We start from the raw sequence: 19355 nt of genomic DNA on the forward strand, positions 1-19355 counted from the left end.
ATTTCTCTTTGCCACTTCTGTTTTCTTTGTAGTAGCGATATTTTAAAGTGTCTGGTGGTTCCAGTCAGGAAGTTTAATATCTGATATTAAGTGCTTAGATACAGTGATATGGCCACTTCTTTTTCTTCACTGAGGATGAGTTCTTTGCCTCAGATTTGTATGTTGAAAGGTACTAATTTAACTTCCCCACAGCATTTTAGCTTTACTGAATTGGTGTTTCTTTACTTCCTTTCAGCTCAGACCACTTCCTGCTATTAAAGGAGGCAACAGAAAATTTCTGGTCGAAACTAAGGTCACACCAGGGTCTAGTTCCAGGCTGCTGTCACGGGTCCTCACAACCACATCTGAGCCCACTACTTCCACTGGTACCATCACACAGCCTTCCACCACGGCGAGGGCGGCCACGGCGTGGGCAGGGCGGCAGGGCGGCGCATCCTCCGCGGCGCGCCTGCTGGACCTGTCCTGCGACGAGGCCGTGTGCGCCGCCGACAGCTTCTGCATCAACGACTACGACCGCGGCGGCTCGCGCTGCCACTGCAACCTGGGCAGGGCGGGGGAGGCCTGTGAGCAGGGTGCGTTTGGGTGTGCTGCTGGCTGCTCCTTGTCTGGGAACCCAATGTTATAAATGCCAATCAGATATTCCAATTTGAAATAATAATTTGGTTTATTAATAACAAATCAAATCACAGAATTTCGATAACCCACCAACAGCGGAGAAACTTGACAGAGTTTTCCCGGGAAATGTCAAGGGTGAACCGTGAGATACAGAACCTGGCAGTCTGCTGTCTCCCCCAACGGTTCACAAATTCGCCCGGTTTGGGGCTTGGTTTTTATACACTTTATTCCGCCCTCGGCAATATTTCCCCATATTTCCCATTGTTTCCCCACCAGCTATACAAATTCGGGAGTTTCCCCGACCAAGCAGAAAAGAGTCCTTTTCTTAGGTCAAATGTTAATGTCCAATTTCTATAGGTCCTTATAGTTGATGAGTGGTCGAGATATGAAGATGTGGCTTGATGGTCCGTGAAGCTGGCACCCAAGGTGTGAGTTGCTGGTGCCAGCCCCTCCCGGTGCTTGGGGCAGCTGCGAGCTTTCCCAGAAAACTCCTTTGTTCTTTTCTGAATGGAGGTGCCGGCTGTTTCAGGGCTGTCAGTTTCACCGTCTGCTGCAGAATCTCTTAAAACATAAACTTTTACCTGATATCACTTTATACAATTTTATAAATTTCTAATTTATCATAAGAACATGAATTAATCATTCCACATTTATAACACCCAACAATGTGCACTTGGGAATAGCCAGCTGGGCTTTGTGCATCCCTACCAGCAGCACACCATGGTTCAGGCATCACCACCTTTGCTTTTTGTTCCTCAGTGAGGTGGGAAAAAGTTATTCCTTAGTAAAGCTGAATGCTGAACCTGTGTAAAGATGCACAGGGGAGGTTAATCCTCCTTCTCCCACCTCAGAGTCAGGGGATGATGGAGCAGGTATGTTATTAATCACCCAGGTGTGGCAGGATCCAGTCATGGCACCCTCAGCTGGAAGCTGAAGATATTCAGCCCCTCCTTGAAGCTTGCCTTTTGGCAGCAGCTGAAGCCCTAAACCACCCCAATTTTCTGTGTGGTCCAGATGATGCTGGTCCCACAGCAGGGATGTGAGAGCACTACCATTGTAAAAATACCTCCAGAGGAGACTTTCCCCATGGTCTGCAAGTCTGCAGTGAAGCACTCATGTCAGGCAAACTGAGGCAAGGGAAGAACAAGATTTCATCTCCAGTTCAAAAATCATGTCTTGAAGGCAGAGTCATTGTGAGGAAGTGTGTTTGACTCAATCAGGACTTGACACCCATCCTATTGCCTCTTCTCAGGACAGCTGAGCCATGGCAAGAACTTGCTGGGCTTGAAGGAGGCTGTCCTGCTTCTTCTTCCCTTGCTACCTTCGTGTTCTTTCCCTCTAGAGACCTAAACTCACCCATTCACTCAGCAGATCACCTGGTGACACAGTCCAGCTCCCTCACCAGGCCATAAGCAGGTCACTTTTTTCCCCCTGAAGTAATTTTTCTTCTGGTTTGGTGACTGAGGGATCAGATGAAAGCCAGGGCTCATGAAAAGAAAATTTCCTGTTGATTGTGGTGGTGCCGTGCCTCCAGCTAAGAAAGAGCTGATCTGTCCATCTCTCTGCATGCTGATCTGATCTGCCAAGACCTCTCCATCCATAGGGACCCATGTTTCTTCTGCAGGGTCATGTTAGGCCTTCATGTTGCACAGTGTCATGCATCAGGGATACAGACACTGAGGGTGCTTTATCTTCTTCAAACTGGAGCGCCAGAACGAAGAGAGCTCCTTCTGAAAACAATCTGTTGTGACTCAGCGACATGGAACAGCTGCAGATAGGATTTTAGGCCTTGATCAAGTATGAAGGGTTGAGAATTTATTTGAACTGACAAGGCCATATACAGCTTGTAAAGTGGTCTGTTAACATGAGTCCAAACCCTCCATTTTTCACAGGGGAGTGAGTTATTCCAGAGTAAGCATCATGTGCCAACACTCCTTTGTAACGAGTTTGTCTTCAGCAGCCAATATTGTTAAATAATATGTTAATCTGAATGGAAACAGACATTCTTCACGTTCAACAGCTGCATGGCACTCTGGTCCAGTCGGTTCTGCTTGTGATCAGGACACGTGATAATTGTTCTCTGAGTTTGCATTCAGGTTTATAGCACCAGTCTCCCTCACCTCAGCCTAACTTGCAAGCAAAAATGCTGAGAGAATTCTACCCAGATTCAAAAACTGAGTGAGAAAAACACTCTCAGTATTTAAATAGAAAAGAGGAATAGGGCTCCTTATCCTTCCTTCCTCATTAGACTTAAATCCACTGTAAGTATAAAAACTCAGGCCTGAAACTATGTCTATCCTCAATGCTTCTTAGGAAAAAAAGCTGCAAAGATAATTTTACAGCTGGCAGTGGCTAGCAGTAAGACAGTTCTGATTTTCATTTTCTCTCAGGGTCAGGGTCTAACACAAGACAGCAAAGGGTGAGGATGGATAATGCCGTTTGACAAGAGCAATAAAAAGAGCCACTGTTGCAGCCAGGGATGGAAAGATGCCTGCAGGGACTCTCTTCTCCCCATCACTCCTTCTAGCTTCTGCTCTGAGCTGACTCGAGAGAAGTGCTGGAAGCTGCTGGGCTGTTATGAGACATCCAGTGATTCTCCAGATGCTGGCTGCAGCAGCTGCAGAGCAGCAGTGACTAATGCTGCCTACAATCTGGATGTATTTCCCATGTGTGTTTTTGTAATCCTGCAGAACACAAAATTACTTTGTCCTCTCTTTCTTAAATGAATTCTTAAAAGAAGATAAAATTGATGGGTTCTGTCTTCTATAACAAGGATGAGAACCTGAAGAAATTTCCTTTAAACTCTCAGATTAAACTATTGAGCATTATTTGGCCCTCAGTATCTTGTTTCTTTCCAAGTTCACCAGGTCCTTGGGAATAAAGGAATTAGGTGTAAAAAGTGGTGGGAGGGAAAGGCAATAGGCTAACTGAATGATGGCTTCTGACTAATGGTTGTCTCTGGAGGAACTCTGCCTTCCATGGCCACCTGATGTTATCTGGTACTAAACGTGTATATTGATTTTTATACGGAAGAAAACTGCTAAATAACATGTTTCCCTCTTCGCTTTTCAGATATTAGTATCCAGTATCCTCAGTTCTCTGGCTACTCATATATCACCTTTGAACCACTGAAGAAGTCCTACCAGACATTTCAAATTACCCTTGAATTCAGGGTAAGTTTAAGCAATTCTCACATTGGCATTTTAAATTTTATTTACTTACTCTGATGTGGTAAATAATGCAACAGCAACTTAGCTTCAGTATAGCTTCAGTGTAATTGTGGTAAACCTGTGCATAACCTTCATCTGCAAGATCTGGCTCAACCCTCAGTGAATATAAATGAAGTTTGTAAGCAGCTGAAGGGTTTTCATCTGTTATTGGTAGGCACTACATGAGAGAATCCTTGGGACTAGGAACTGTGGACTAGCAGCAATGTACATTGACAAGGTCATAGACACCTGGATGAGCTACAGGCTGAAGAACACACAGAATTTTTGTGAATTAGAGTTTGAATGTGCTATGGAGTATTTTTGTGGACAAAAGATCATGATCCTATCATACTGAGCAAAACACTGCCCTATATGTAGCATTCCTTTCCTACCCTGCAGGATTTCTGTGGACATTATTTTCCCCCTCTGAAGTTTGGGACATAGGCTACTAATACATTCAGGATATCATACTACTTAAGATGCAGGTCTAAAGTGGAGAGAAATCCCATGCTGGCTTGTGTTAGTGCTGTCTGTTCATTATGGACAGAACATGTAGGGCTGCCTCTAGGGAGGGTGGCCAAGCTCTTGCATAAAGCAGACTCACCAGCCTCACAGTCTTGGAAGGGGACTCGTACTACAGCAGCAGCAATCAGTTGCCTCAGTGGTGGTCTTACACTCCTCTGGCAATTTGTCATTTTAAAATGCAGGATGGCTGCAAAAAGCCACTGTGTCAGCTGCCAGGAGCATATGGAGAAATGCTACCAGCACAGGTTGTTTGGCTTCAGGAGTGTCAGTCTTATGGAACATGTGAATCTGGATGTATGTATTCATGCACAGTGAGTCTGATGTGTCTACTCTTACCAGGCTTGCTAGGACATTCTTGCTAGACTTTTTACTCAGGAGTCTCATATGGGATATATCTGACAGTCTTTAATACCTCCAGGCTTTTTTTCAGGTCTGATCATATCACACTTTAAGAGATGGTCTTAAATTGTTTAACCATTAAGGCAGTGATTTTCTAGGTTTTTCAAATGCAGGATTCAAAACTGATCAAACCATTTCTGATTCTTCAAGTTAAAAACTCATTCTGAAAAATGATAACTCTTCTCTGGGGAAAAGTCCCCCACTGCTGCTCGCTTTTATCTGTAATTGTGAGGCTTTGATTTTTCATGTTGACGTAATGATTGCAGGCTGAATCTGAAGATGGTTTGCTGCTGTACTGTGGAGAAAATGAACATGGTCGTGGTGATTTTATATCACTGGCAATTATCCGACGTAGCCTCCAGTTCAGGTAAAACCTCCATCCTAAATCTGATGTAAAGGGAAGGGGCTATTCCTGCCTCCTGGGTCTACTGTATGTGTTGAGTATCTCCAGTGTCTTTGACTTCTCCCCCATACAGTGCACCGAATGGACAGTATAATTTCATTTAAGAGTTTTCCAATGCCTTTTTCTCTCATCCTTCTTTAGTGTGTGAACTTGTGCCCTGCTGAGCTCTTTTATTCAGGTCTCAGTGTAAAGGTAAAATGAACAGTGTTCTTTAAGGCATTTGTCTGAGGTTCTTGGCTATGTTACCAGAAATGCCAGTGAGCCACTGTATTTGCTAAGCTGATGGTATATTGATGGTATATGGAATCAGTGTTTTTGCTTCACAGAAAAGGGCTTGCAGATAAAGTAGCAAAACAAAGGATGTAATGCCAGCAAGGGGCCAGGAACTTCATCTTATATACCTTGTTTAGATGATATCTTGATTAGGTCTTTTTAAAAGAAGATGAAGAGTGTTCCATGCAGTCTGATAGATATGAAGCAAGTGAAAGAGTATTTCCAGGATCTCCTTACTTGGGAGAGTGAGTCCTTTGAAAGTGGGAAATAACAAAGTGGGTGATGTGCCTTAGTTGTGTTTCTGTTCATTTGCTCTACACGACAGTCAGGGAGAATGGGAAATTTGGTGCACATTCAGCTATCCTGGAGGTCTTTCTGTCAATCAGTGCTGAATCTCAAATAGAATAGAGGAGTTACAACTGTAGCACTGCCTTTCACCAGGGAGCTAGAAGAATTCCCAGGAGAAATTACTGTGATAGCAGGAGCTCAGATTGTAATGCCCTCCACCCTGAAACAGTTTCAGCTGCTGGCAAGCTTAGAAATGCACTTGGTATGGACAGAGAATGCAAAATCTTCTCCATGTTATAAAGACAGAAAATGAAGTTTGAAACTTGGAACAGATCTTATGTAGACTTGCTGGTTTTCCTGTGCTATTATGCAGTGTGGAACAGAGAGGTGCCCAAGTGCAAAAAGAATATTTGGAATTAAAAAACAACTTTTGCTTATTTGGTTAATATAAGATTATTACCTTGTCCTCTCTGTCTCATGCTCCCAGGTTCAACTGTGGCACTGGAGTTGGAGTCATAACAAGTGAAAACAAAATCAAGCTGGGGAACTGGCACAGTGTCACATTGTTCAGGGATGGAGTGAATGGCTGGCTCAGAATGGACAACAATGCTCCAGTAACAGGAAAATCTCAGGTTGGTAATCCTTCCCCTGTGGCTCAGTCTTCGGGTCTCTTAAGATTATAATGATGCTTCTTTTCTTGCCACCAGAAGCCTGATCAGATTTAAAAGCTGCAGTTTTATTTATTGGTGTTTGGATATTTAGTGAACTAGGATCAGAGTACAGATTACTCTTCCAAATACGTAATCTAGAAGTCACAGAGATAAATATCTCAGGGCTGGATCCCATCACAGTTTCCCTGTTGTGCTCCATGTTTGCTCTGCCACCCTTTCACTACCCTATGCCAGTCTCAAATACAGGGTATTAGAAGTTCACTAAATTGTACAGCTGCCGTCCCTGATTACTTTCTTTTTCAAGCCTCAGAGAGCTGCTCTGTTTCCTCAGACATAAAAATTAGATGCATATGTGTATACAAATATATGTGTAATATGCATATACCCACACGCAATTTGTGTACAGAGGTGTAATTACATGCATATTCTAGACAAAGATTTAAGCACAGTAATGGGGTTAGACATTCTGCCCTGACTTAGAACCAACAAGTTCATATGAGGCTGACAAGATAAAATGCAAAACAGGAAGATACTTTGATTTGCTCATCTGTTGCTGGACAGAAAACAAAATTAAGGCACTGGAAGAAAAGGCAATTTAGAATTGTTTCAGATGTCTTTCCTTTGATAGTTACTATTAACATGCCATCCCTAGCCCTGAAAGAAAGCAGCTTTGGATGTCTTATTACTTTCCACTTTCAAGTGCAGGCACTGAAGGGAAAAAATTGCAGTGCATTGAGTTCTCATTAGCTAGAAATGACAGAGGAAAGAATTTCAATGTGTCATGTGTTGCTGTTACCAATGCTATGAGGCCATGCAGAGGGCAGATGTGAATCAGGGGAGATATGTACAGTTTCTGCAGTGTACTGTGCAAGTGAACACCTGCAGACTCAATAACCTCAGCTTATTTGGCCTGGCAAAATACAAGCTGTGGATGATAAAATTTATTGTTATAAATGCCATGGGGGCAGGGCAGGGGTGGAAAATCCTGAAAGATTTTAGGCTAGAGGTCAGTGCTGTCAAAAGCACAGGTTAGTAAAAACTGGCCCTAAATAACTACAGATGTTGAATATGTTCTTCTTAAGATCTTTGGGGTTTTAGAAGAACTACTGAGTAGGAGGCAAAAGTTATATTTTGACCAATTTTACTTTTGACTCAGTTGTCCGCAGTAGCATGGAGCTGGGGTCAGTGGTCCAAAAAGGTTCTGTTATTTTTGATGTTTTTTTTCTTTCTTGTGCATTGTAGCAATTTTAGTAAACTTGTATATGTAGGTTTCTATAAATTTGTTAAAGAGATGGGCAGTACATTTAGCAATGGCAAAGTGAGCAGAATCCTGCTGATATTGTGATTTTATTGGCTTTTGCCTTTTTTTTTAACCTCTTTTTTGTAATTTCATTATTAATCAATACTGAACACTTGCTGGGTTCTGTTCAAAAGACAATATCTCGTTGGTCTGTCCCTCAGGGCTTAGAAAATGAACAGTTTTTGGCAAAAGGAAAGGAATAAATTGCAGCAAAAGACAGACCACACTTTCTCCTCGAAACAGTGATTTTTAGTCTTTTTTATTGAGCTTTTGGTAGTTCATGTTATCGTGGTGGGATGCAGGTCAAAAAGGTTGATGTCAAATGGTGGGCTGATTTGGGGAATGGCTAACGGGAAGGAATTACCAGTGAACAACCTACATGTTCCCTGACACCGTTCTTCGTGGAGGAAAAAAATTGATTGTAAACCACTGTGGCTTAATGAGTTTTCCTGTGTGATGTCTGTTACATGGCATGCTGTGCTCTGCTCTCCCCTCAGGGCCAGTACAGCAAAATCACGTTCCAGACTCCCTTCTACGTGGGCGGTGCTCCCAGCGTGTACTGGCTGGTCAGGGCCACCGGCACCAACCGCGGCTTCCAGGGCTGCGTGCAGTCGCTGAGCATCAACGGGAAGACAATCGACATGAGGCCCTGGCCGCTAGGGAAAGCGCTCAGTGGCGCTGACGTGGGTGAGTGCAGCGGTGTGGGCCTTTCATCAGTGACTAACCCAGGGCTGCTTTTTATCCTGTTGGAACAAACTGAGCAACGGTCCAGGTGTGGGAGATGGAAGGCGCGGTCTCTATTTTTGGCCTGGTTTTGCTCAGTTCCCTTGCACGTTGCCCTTGCTGGGTCTGGAGTGGGACAGTTTGTCACACGGCGCAAGCAAGCCCTTTGTGGACACGCTTACTGTGCACAATAAATACTAAACCCATTTTCATGAGCAAACAGTAAGATCTGTGTTGCAGATATCATTACAACTGTGCCAGTACTTCTGCCAGTATCTCTCAGGGCACCTCTTCATGCCCCTGGCTGACACAGAAATCAATAGTGCTTATGCTGAGCTTGCATTTGAAACAATATGGACCCAACAAATTGTGTTTTGCCTAAAGACATCATTGCATTTGTCCAAAGTAACACATGGAACTCTCAGGCCCACAGCAGTCCTGTGGATGTTACAGAAGGCTTTCTGTCTTACACCCAACCACTGATGAAGCATATAGGCTTTCCTATATATTGTCCTTTGTTTTGCTATCTAGAGGCATGGTGTGATTTAAAAATAGCTTGGAATAAATACTTCCAGCAGTTTTATGAAGTGTTATTATAACATTACTTTCCCTTCCCTTTTCCCTTTCCTTCACAGAGTAAAAGATGGAGAAGTAGGGATGCTAATTAACTAGTCCTGTCTTATTTATTAATCTATTTCATCCATTTAATGGGCACTTGAAAAAGAGCAGGGCATCAAAATTCTTGCTTTAATCCCAGTCTTAACAGTATAAGAGTAAGACTAACCCAAGACAGAAGACAAGTGTTAACAGCAAGAAATAGATTCCATACCACTGAACTCCTTCTGCCATGCTTCAGCTACAAAGTCATCATTCTTCTCTTCTGTAGCTGTGCATTTGACATCCAAAGAAGGAAATGATTTATGAGAAACTTCATAAGAGTTGCTCTGTATTCTCTAGATAACATGACCAAACTTCAGTGTAATATAGGGGTAGAACAGACTGGCCCAAGAAACAGTTGCTGAAAAGAGTAAGATTTTGGAAACAGAGTAGAATTTCACAATAGAGTGCGAAACTATGGAATTTAGACAGATGAAAGCCCTGCTAAACTTCTGTAGCCTTAATCTCCATTACCTTTTGGGATACTTCATTCCCATACATGAATGCTCCACATACTACAAAAGAAATGCTCTGCTCTGCCATGTGTGACTCAAAGATGACTAATAAAGCCTTACTGCCCTTGTGAAACTGCACGTTTATATGAAACTGTACTGTAAAAGAGGAGATTTTACTCTACTGTAAAAGAGGAGATTTGCAAACAACAGATCATGTAAGTATGACTTAAAATGAAAAAATTACAGGTAAACTCTGCTAGGGTTTAGGAATGACTTTTGCCAGTCAGTCACCTGTAGGTTTTTTTCTGTTGGCACAGTATATAAATCAGGAGTGCTGTGCTACATGGATCCCAGGACTGAGGGTGGGGAGGAGCTTCTCTGTGCTCTCTCTTCTGGCTACAGCAGAGGTCCCACTGGACTGTGAGCTGAGGGACCAGCAGAGAATGCATTGCTCAGGGTTGGGAGTGGGCATGGTAGGACCCAGGAACTCCTGCTGCAGCTTCTCTCCTTCTTCATCTGCCATTGCAGCCAAACAAATGCAGCCACCACACTTGTGGTTTGCCTCTTCAGCATAGTCAGCTCACCTGTGCTGGCCCAAAGGCTGTGAAAAGTCACTGGGAGAGCAACCTGTCCTTAAATACCAAGACTCCTCTGGTTCAAGCTGTTTCTCAAACCATGACTGGTCCTATTGCTGTTGTCTTCCTTGTTCTTTTCTGTTTCTCAAAGACTTTGTTTAACTTTGATCTGCTTGAACATACTGCCAACATTGATTAACACTGGAACAGATGCAGAAAACATGACCATGTCTTGGTTTTCTGTTTGTGTCTTCACACTTGGTGCATAGAGATCCTTGTTTACACACTTCTTGGCTCTGTTTCCTTGCCTATAAAATAGAGCTAGTGCTATTCTGTCAGTGTCACAATAATTGGTGAGTATAGGAGATATCCTATACAAGATACCTGTCCTACCTTGGTTCACTTGTGGCCACTGCAGACCAGAAGGGGAAAAGATAGCTCAATGAGCACTCCAGCACCCCTGATCCTGTGGCTGGGCATGGGGCAGATGTTGCTGTCCCCTTCCGTGGAGAAGGAGCAGTTTTTCCCCTCCGGGGGACTTGAATGTTTTGTCTGTGCTCCTCAGGTTAGCCCTGAAGTCCTGTGTCACGGCTGCTGTACTCTGACCTTCCCTCCATACAATGAAAAGTAGTCCTGGTAGGAGATTTGTAGATGTGCAATATGAGAGAGGTCTGGTCTATCAGGGGGTTGTACCAGATGACCTGTGAGTTGTTACCTCTTCTGCCCTGAGTTAGTTGGAAAAGGTTGTTTTCCACTGTGGAGGGCAGAGTGATTGGGATGGAACAGCACATCAGCCATTTATATCTGAAAATTTTTTTGTGTTTTTTTTTCTGGCTTTGGGATGGGAATTCAAACTGTAGAGCTAGTGCTCCACAAACACCAGTGCCTTACTGAAGATGTAGAGATCTGCTCTCAAAACTGTCCTTGCAATCAGAGTGCTGTGTTTAAACAAAATAAAAAGGCCATATCCCCTTCTTGCAATAGTTTTTCAAGACTTCTCTTAATCACCTTAAATTGCAAAAGTGTTCCCCAAAGTTAGTTGTCAGAGCTGCCTCATGAAACCTTTGTCATCTCAGAGGTGATACTTCAATCACAGTCCCTCAAAATAAATCTGTAATTCTTAGTTTGCTATAAAACACTAAGCCCCTCCAAATGGTGTAAGTGGTGTGCTTGCCATTGTACACCGCAAAAGTCTTACTTGATCTTTCTTAATGTATACAATCAGTTTGTCACTATTGACAAGGAGAGAGTTATTTGATCAGAAACTAAAGAGGAAAATAAATTCAACAAGAACTTCAATCAGATGTACATTTGACAGTTGCATAGTCTGACTTTATCAATATCAGTTTTAAGACGCAAAAGTGAATTTATTTGTTCTACAACAATTTCAGCTAAAATCCAGCAAGAAGAAGCAACCTCATTGTTATTTAAGTTAATGTGGTGGCATAGTAGAGATGCTTCTTAAAAAGCCCATATGTTGATGATATGGATCCCTTTTTGTGTGGACAAGAGGGTTGACAAGCTCATTTTGGCTAATAAGATTAGGTGATGATGCTTAACACCTCCCATGCTCAGCATGGCATGAATTTACAGTAAGCAAAGAAGCACTTATGTTAATTTAATTTAAACAAGGCATGGTGCTTGTAAACAATTTAGAGAAATTTGTATCTTAGGAGAAAATAGGAAGAAGAGCAGACAATAAGTAATCCAAGGAATGATTGAAAGTTAGATCTATCATGGCTGCTTGTAAGGGCTACTTCCTACTATTTATAAGGTCTCTTGCTGGCCTGACATTAAAAAAAAATACTAACAATCAAGTTCCCTAGTCTAATTGCGCACCATTTGACAAATTGGGAAAGAATCGAGGCAGAAGAACAAATTGGGTTGGTTAGTAGCTGCAATCAACAGCCAAATAAATCTTTGACAAACTTCTCCAATAAATTGATGTTCTGACTCCTTTGTTTAGGTGAGTGTAGCAGTGGCATCTGTGATGAGGCAGCCTGCATCAACAGTGGCACCTGTACTGCAAGCAAAGCAGATTCTTATATTTGCCTTTGTCCTCTTGGTTTTAAAGGTCATCACTGCGAGGAAGGTGAGTTGATGCTGGGATGCCTCTCTTTCTTTGTGTGTGCTATTTGTGTTCAATGTGTTTTCCACTTAGAGACACCAGAGGAGGTCTCATACTGTTACACTGACAGAGGGGTATGCTTGTTACTTCATCTTTTTAAAGTCACATACTGAAAGCCTTCTCTTACTGCTTTGGAGCTACATCCAGCTCCTGCATAACCTGTGATTAGCTCTCAAACCTCTTTGTTTATTTAAACTAACTGTACTTAAGCATCTTGAAATTCCTGTTCAGAAGTTAAAATAATGTACCACTCCACAGCTGCACTTTAATTCTGAAAATTTCTAAAATATCCACCTTTCTCCTAAAACCAGTGTCAGTTGTGTATTTTGAAGTGTAAAGGACATAATGTCAATTTCCTGCTAGCATCAGAGATACAAGTAGTAAAATACATATAACATTATTTTCTATGCTGTAGAACTTTTCATGCCACCACCCATTGTGTGCATGCTTACTACTTTGAAAGGCACTATTATGAATCAACAAAGAAAAGGTACAAAATGCTTCACAGTACAAATACATTTCTGGAAAAGGAAGGGATTGAGTAGCATCAGGTAAGATTAAATCATATTTTTTGATTTAGATGAAAAAAAAATCAGGTTGTTTTGCTAAGCATTAGCTTGAATAACACAAGGAACAGACAACAGACACTGGTTGGTAAGAGTCAATCCTTTATGTTTGACCCTCAAGTGACCTGCTTGTGATTTCTGGATTTCCAGCACTCACCTTGGCCATACCTCAGTTCAACGAATCCTTAAGGTCATTTGCTAGCACACCCTGGCCCTTGGAACCGCAGAATTACCTTTCCTTCATGGAGTTTCAGCTGACATTTCGTCCAGATTTAGAGACTGGTGTCCTTTTGTACAGCTATGACACAGACAGCAAGGACTTCCTCTCCATTAACATGGTGGCTGGCTACGTGGAGTTCAGGTTCGACTGTGGCTCAGGAACAGCTGTGATCAGGTACGTGGTGTTGCCTGTGTTTCCTTCCCAGCAGTGCCACGGTGCTGACCCAGGACAGGAGTGGACTGGAAGGAGTCACAGCCTATGAGGAGTTGTACAAGCTCCTTGGTCTCTAGTGCCTGCTTCTAAGGAGGCACAGAAGCACTATAATTGTGGTCAAGAGGACAGGGTTTTCTTCCTACATCGGTTTGTGTTTCAAAGCTTTGTGCTTTGTCTTACTGCAGATGTTACACTTGTGTCTGTATGGTATTGCAGTCATTCCCTTCTTGCCCCCATGGCACTTCACCATAGCTAGTTAGGGGAACTATAAATATTTTATGCGTATACTTTCTACTACAGGATTTCACAATATTGACACTTATCTGTGCATCCTCCTTTCTGGTTTCCAGTTCCAAGCAGGTGTGACAGGCTGGAGGTGGCACAAGAAGATACACCTCCAGGTCCCTCCACTTCCTCATAGTGCTGTTTTTTGAGGGACCTGATGCTAGTATCCAATCTATACAACGTAAGCTGTCTAAAACATAAATATGTGGTTTAACCTAGTCACCAGGGTTCACAGCCTTCTGCAAGCAATTAATTGCATCCTAAAATTAATGTCTAGGAGAGTAGAAGCAATGAAATGCCTCAAAAACACTGCTCTCTCTCCCTGTGTAATTGAATGCCAAGTAACTGGCAGCTGTTCCTGGGCTTTCTGAAAGACACTGGGCCAAACAGAGGCACTCAGTACCTTGGGTATGGCCCAGGAGGATGCCAGTTTGACCAGGCTGACCTGATATTCAGAAATTACGTATATAAAGCTTATGCAAAATGTGTGCACTGTCTGCAAGTCTTGCATACCAATGATTCCTGTGGATGGGCATCAGGAATTTTGCGTGTGCTGTAATTAGGGAAATTGTACTGATTTTAAACTGAATGAGGACTCAAGCAAACAACCTCATTCAGTTTTGCAGACAAAATGAGATATGAAATTTCAAGGGAGCAAATGCAAAATAATGCACAAGACTAACAATGCACAGCTGTGGAAAAACTGCTAGTTTTGTCAGAGAGAGAAAGATCCTGGAGTCATCATGGATAGTTCTGTGGAAGCAACAGCAAACTGTTTAGAGACAAATATAGAAACCTAAGTACAATGCAGAGAATTATTAGGAATGGAGTAAGGAAGGATGTCTCTGCTCCAGCCCACAATGCACCCTCTCTTGAAAACTTACTGCTGTTCTGGTCACATCATTTCAAAAGAAAACAGCAAAATTAAAAAGGAAGAGTAGTTTTGACATCCAGGAGAGGGAATGAAATATCTTCCACAAAGCTTTTCCACAGCAGAATCTTTCAGCCTAGAAAAGAAGGAGTTTGGTGCAAGTATGATAGAGGATTTAATTAATGAATGGCATGGAGATCAATGAGTATTCCGTACATTTTTCTTTGGGTTTGGTTTTTTTTCAGAGGAATACATAAATAAGTTGTGGAAACTAATTGTCACAGCGAGTTACAGATGCCAAAACTATAAATAGGTTAAAAAAACTACACAAATTTGAAGAAAGCTCCATTGAGGGAGATCAAACACAATTGTACGGATGCAGCCTCCGACTCAGGAAATTGCTAAATGACAAGTTGCCGGAAGCTGGGAGGATATATCAAGGGAAGAATCACTTCATACTTGCCCTTTTCTATTCTCTTGCTGAAAAGTGGCAGAAACAGCTAATTTTGGAGACCTTTTCCCCAACTCAGAATAGCCCTTCTTACAACAGCCTTCAGTCTTTACTGATTGCAGCCTTCTAATTCCTGTAACTGGCGACCATAAAATACTAAAGTAGAATTTATTTCTTTTCTTCCTAGAATATTGTAGCACTTCAGAACACCTTGTACTAAAGTTTAACTGATATGTAGGGTTACAAAATATAGCAAGAGCCACAAGCATATGCCTGGGAGTAGAAACTGCCCCTTTCCATTGGAAAGCAGAAAAGGAAGCTGGAGGCCAGCCACTGCCTGAGCTATATGAACTGGAGGAAAAGAGTGTGGTGACATAGCTGAGTATTGGGTGAGACTCAGGAGACCATCAGGCTTCGTTGAAAGTTGTCAGGCTGTCCTGTTAACTCTTTTTTTCTAGATGAAATGTGTAATCCACACCCTGTCATCAGCTCTGTCAGTGATTATTGAGACAAATAGATTCCCTGTTTTTCATGCATGCCTGGTCAATGTCCACCTAAAAGTCTGTCTCAATCATACTACTTCATGCCTTTAACAGTGGTATATCTCAGGTCATCCTGATACCTATGCCATAGGATCACCAGGCTGTTAGATATTATAATGTAATCAGAACGCAGCCATAATAACTTTATAATTAGGATGAGGCAAGCTTATTTGTGTATGTCAGCAGCAGCAGTAGGAGAGCTGATGCTGGTGAAGGTTGTGATTTCCTGATGTATCCCAGGATGGAAGCAGTGCTCTGGGGCTCCACAGGGAGAAGGGATGCTGAGTGGGTGGCCAGATGCAGAACCTGAGCACTGAAATATCTCAGAGCAGAAGTTGTTGGGATTTTCCAGGGATTTCCCTTGGCCAAGCAGTCACAGGATTGAGACCTTCATGATCTGGTATATTTTTAAAGCTTTGGTTTACATGGGAAAAAGTAACCCCACAGCACATGAAGGGCCAGGAGTGTTTAAATGCCAGAAGAAAGTGTTACCAAACTCCTGATGGTTTCAGAAAGCCTGTGATTCCAAGAAATAGCTTGCAGCTCTCAAGTGATGACACTGCAAGGTTTAATCATCCCTGATTGTAATTACATCTGGCAAAGCAGGAGGGTTAGCATGATGATGACCTAAGTAGCAGATGAGATAATGTTTGTATTGCCACTTACTATGTAGCCAAACCTATCTGGTTCCTTTATAGGTATAGATTGATTTCTTCAAGGTGATTAGATCTACTTAGCTATTGATTTACTCAAGATAGTTAAGCCCTAAATGGTGCTACATAAAAAGGAGGACAAGTTACTGGCATTGCTTGATGGTATTTTCAATGGAGGTTTTCTGAACCAAGTGTCATTCAGAAGTGTCGAGTAATGCTGCCAGCATCACCAAAATAGATAAAAAATAAGCTTTAAGAAAATTTGAAGGATCAAAAAACAAAAAAAAAAAGACAGAAAGGTTTTTAAATTGATGTTAATCGTTAAGGAAAAAAAAATTATTTTAGTATTTTCAAAATTATGTAAGTTTTTTAATCAACATTTGAATCACTGTTGACTCACTATTTCAAATTACATTTTTTTCCCTTTTTTTTTCATTTCAGAATGTAGAGGGGGGTTTATTTTTAAATGTAAGTATTCTGAAAATACAAAACATTATTTCATTCCCAGAAATTCTATATTTTTTCACTGAAGCTAGAAAGTCTGAGGGGTCCTAGATAACACAGTTCTGATTTTTTTCCAGCTTGGCTGGTAAATAAAACACAAGTTTTCAGTCCTCCTGGAGGAAAGGCTGCAACATCTCATTTAGACATAAAATGCTTTAAACAGTGTAGTAAAATGACATTTGAAAGCAAGATACAAAGATCTACAGAACTTGTGAAGGGGAATGTGGTTTTGCCCTTCATACAGGCTGCTATTCATACTGTTAATGTGCCAGTAAAGATTGTAAGAACTGTTTAAAAATGCTTCCTTTGAGATTGGTGAATACTTTGCACAACTGGGGATTATTGTTCCTAGCCAAGACCTCATCACATCAGTAGGATCATTTTTTAATTGCTTCCCTTTTATGTACAGCATCCGGGCTGTATGTGTGTGTGTGTAGAAGTCAATGTAACAGGATGCATAAATAGAGCTGATAAGACAACACAAAGTAGTTCTGTTTTGAAAGAGGATGAAGAATGTGGGGCTAGACCAACCATTAAGTGGGAAACTTTTAGTGAAATGAGGATGTACAGCTGAGACAAAAAAATTTCTTTTCACGTGTTATAGATGACTGAGCAGAAAAATTAACACAGAGGTAGCTAAAGTGTGTGCTGGTGATAGTGTTTAATTTATAAAGAAAACCAGAGAGCTTGTTATTTGCTCAAGAAATATGGTCTTTGCTGATGGGGCTCAGAGGATTATTACTTCCTTAAAAGGGAAAATCACAGTGGCTGATATTTATTTTTTATTTAGAAAAGCATCCCAGAGTATCTGACTTTTTGGCATTACAGAGTACCAGAAAGGTGCAGTGTTACATGCTTGTAAATTTTCTTGCCCTTAAAACAGGAGTGAGGAACCTGTCAGTCTGGGTCAGTGGCATGAATTGCGAGTGTCTCGCACGGCGAAGAATGGTATCCTACAGGTGGACAAACAGAAGCCAGTGGAAGGGATGGCAGAGGTGAGTTTATGTCAGACTTCTCTTGAATGCAGCTGTTGGACTGTAAAATTGCATGGTAGACTGCACAGCCTGCTCTCAAAGCTCTTACTTGCTTAAAACAGTATACACATTAGGGCAACATTTTCTTAAGCCCAGAGCTGGGAATCTGTGCATAAGGTCTTCCCTCTGAGGACAAGGATACCTGTAAAGGTAGGGATCCCACTGGAATCTAACTGTACCTGTTCCTGACATAGTCTCACATTTTTGTGTCTGGCTCATTTATCTTCCTGAGGTGAAAACCTCACTTTTGTTGGTACTTGTCGTGGCTAAGTGTGTTTAGAAACATGTACACTATGAGAGGTGTCATTTGGAGAAGCATTGTGCTGAGAAGTATGTGCCCAGTCTCTTTTTTATCTCTTTCTGAATATTGTCCCAGAAATGTAGGACTGAAGAGAATGTTTGTTTGTCTTCTTGCAAAAGTAATTTACAGGCCAGAGTAAGGGTTAGAACGATCAGACAGTTGATGACTTGCTTTTTGTTCTTCACTCATCAAGTGATCATAGTGAGTCAAATTTATAATAAAGTGAAATTGTACTTGTACCAAGCAGGGTATTCACTCCAAGCACTCAAATGCATGCCCAGAGGTATGTTTTCTGTCTTGATAAAAGCTGAGGCTAGATCTGCTTAGAAAATGTCTTTTATCTAGCGGAAAATGCAGAGAGAAAACCAGACTCCAGATCCCATAGCAGAAAAATCCCATAGCAGGCTTTTTGGCAAACTGGGAAACTTTTATCAAAGCTTTGACTTTTGATCAAAAATTTTAAAAAACTGAAATTGCAGTTGTCTATCAGGAAACAAATTGAGTGAGAAACATTTGACTGGAGCTGTCAAGACTTCTTTATGTAGATGGGTTAAGGTGAACACTCCCTTTTTTTTCTCTTAAGTGCTGCAGTGCAGTACTCAAGGAGGAGGGTGGCTGGGAGCTGCCAGCCATGAAAGCACAGAAGTTTCTGCAGGGCTGGAATGACAGAGTTATTCTGCCTTTAGTTGTGAAATGTCTTTCAGTTTACTCCAGGACCCTGAATATTCCCATCAGGTATCCGGAGAAGCTGTGCCTGGTAATTGATGCAAACTCAATGTTTCTTTCATTTAGACACATAACTTACAGTAGGTTATCTCTTAGATATTGGAAATACTGAATGAGTCTCTGTTGCATGAATTTTGCTCTGGTTTTAGCTTTATGAACCTAATTCTGGTTATAAATTTACATCTGTGTACATCAAGTCTTTGTAAATAAAGCTAGATGTGCAGTCAGAAAACATGATAAATCAATTTTCTGTCTTTCTTCCTTCAGTATTGCCATTTTGAAATACTTGAGATTTTTCTGCTACTTCTGACTGGGATAATGTAAGTTAGTCAAGAGTGTCCTACAATGGCTTTCTTGATTAAACAAAGAAGAGGCATTGAAATAAGCTATAAAATCTAATGCAAGACTATCACAACTCATGCAGGATTATTTGAAGATTGAAGCATCGTTCCAGCTACTCTAATAAAACGTTATTCTATGTTTCTTGCAGGGGGCTTTTACACAGATTAAATGCAGCTCTGAAATATTTATTGGTGGAGTCCCTAATTATGATGATGTGAAGAAGAACTCTGGGATCCTCAGACCCTTCAGTGGGAGCATCCAGAAGGTGTGTGCCCAGCGAAGCACACTGCGGGGCATTTATTTCCATCACGCCCTGTGCATGTTTTCTGTGCAAACCTGCCCTTGATCCACTGGCAATTGTTCAAAATAATCAAGGATTTCACCTCAGGAGCCCACCATCAAGTGGTTATATGATTATTTCACAGT

At 41.6% G+C, this 19355-nt stretch overlaps 1 protein-coding gene across 2 annotated transcripts in view; it reads left to right on the forward strand.

Moving 5' to 3' along the window:
* The window catches only part of EGFLAM (EGF like, fibronectin type III and laminin G domains), a 75399-nt gene that overhangs the window by 42930 nt on the left and 13114 nt on the right, over positions 1–19355 (forward strand). For both annotated transcript variants that reach the window (XM_063422482.1, XM_063422483.1), the window contains exons 9-17: positions 236–572; positions 3688–3788; positions 5015–5115; positions 6200–6344; positions 8181–8370; positions 12060–12185; positions 12938–13181; positions 17410–17521; positions 19078–19194. In XM_063422482.1, coding sequence (XP_063278552.1) covers positions 236–572; positions 3688–3788; positions 5015–5115; positions 6200–6344; positions 8181–8370; positions 12060–12185; positions 12938–13181; positions 17410–17521; positions 19078–19194 — 1473 coding nt within the window. The remainder of the gene's footprint in view (positions 1–235; positions 573–3687; positions 3789–5014; positions 5116–6199; positions 6345–8180; positions 8371–12059; positions 12186–12937; positions 13182–17409; positions 17522–19077; positions 19195–19355) is intronic.

This window comes from Prinia subflava, chromosome Z (genome assembly GCF_021018805.1).
Source record: "Prinia subflava isolate CZ2003 ecotype Zambia chromosome Z, Cam_Psub_1.2, whole genome shotgun sequence".
In the NCBI taxonomy this organism is placed as follows: Eukaryota; Metazoa; Chordata; class Aves; order Passeriformes; family Cisticolidae; genus Prinia; species Prinia subflava.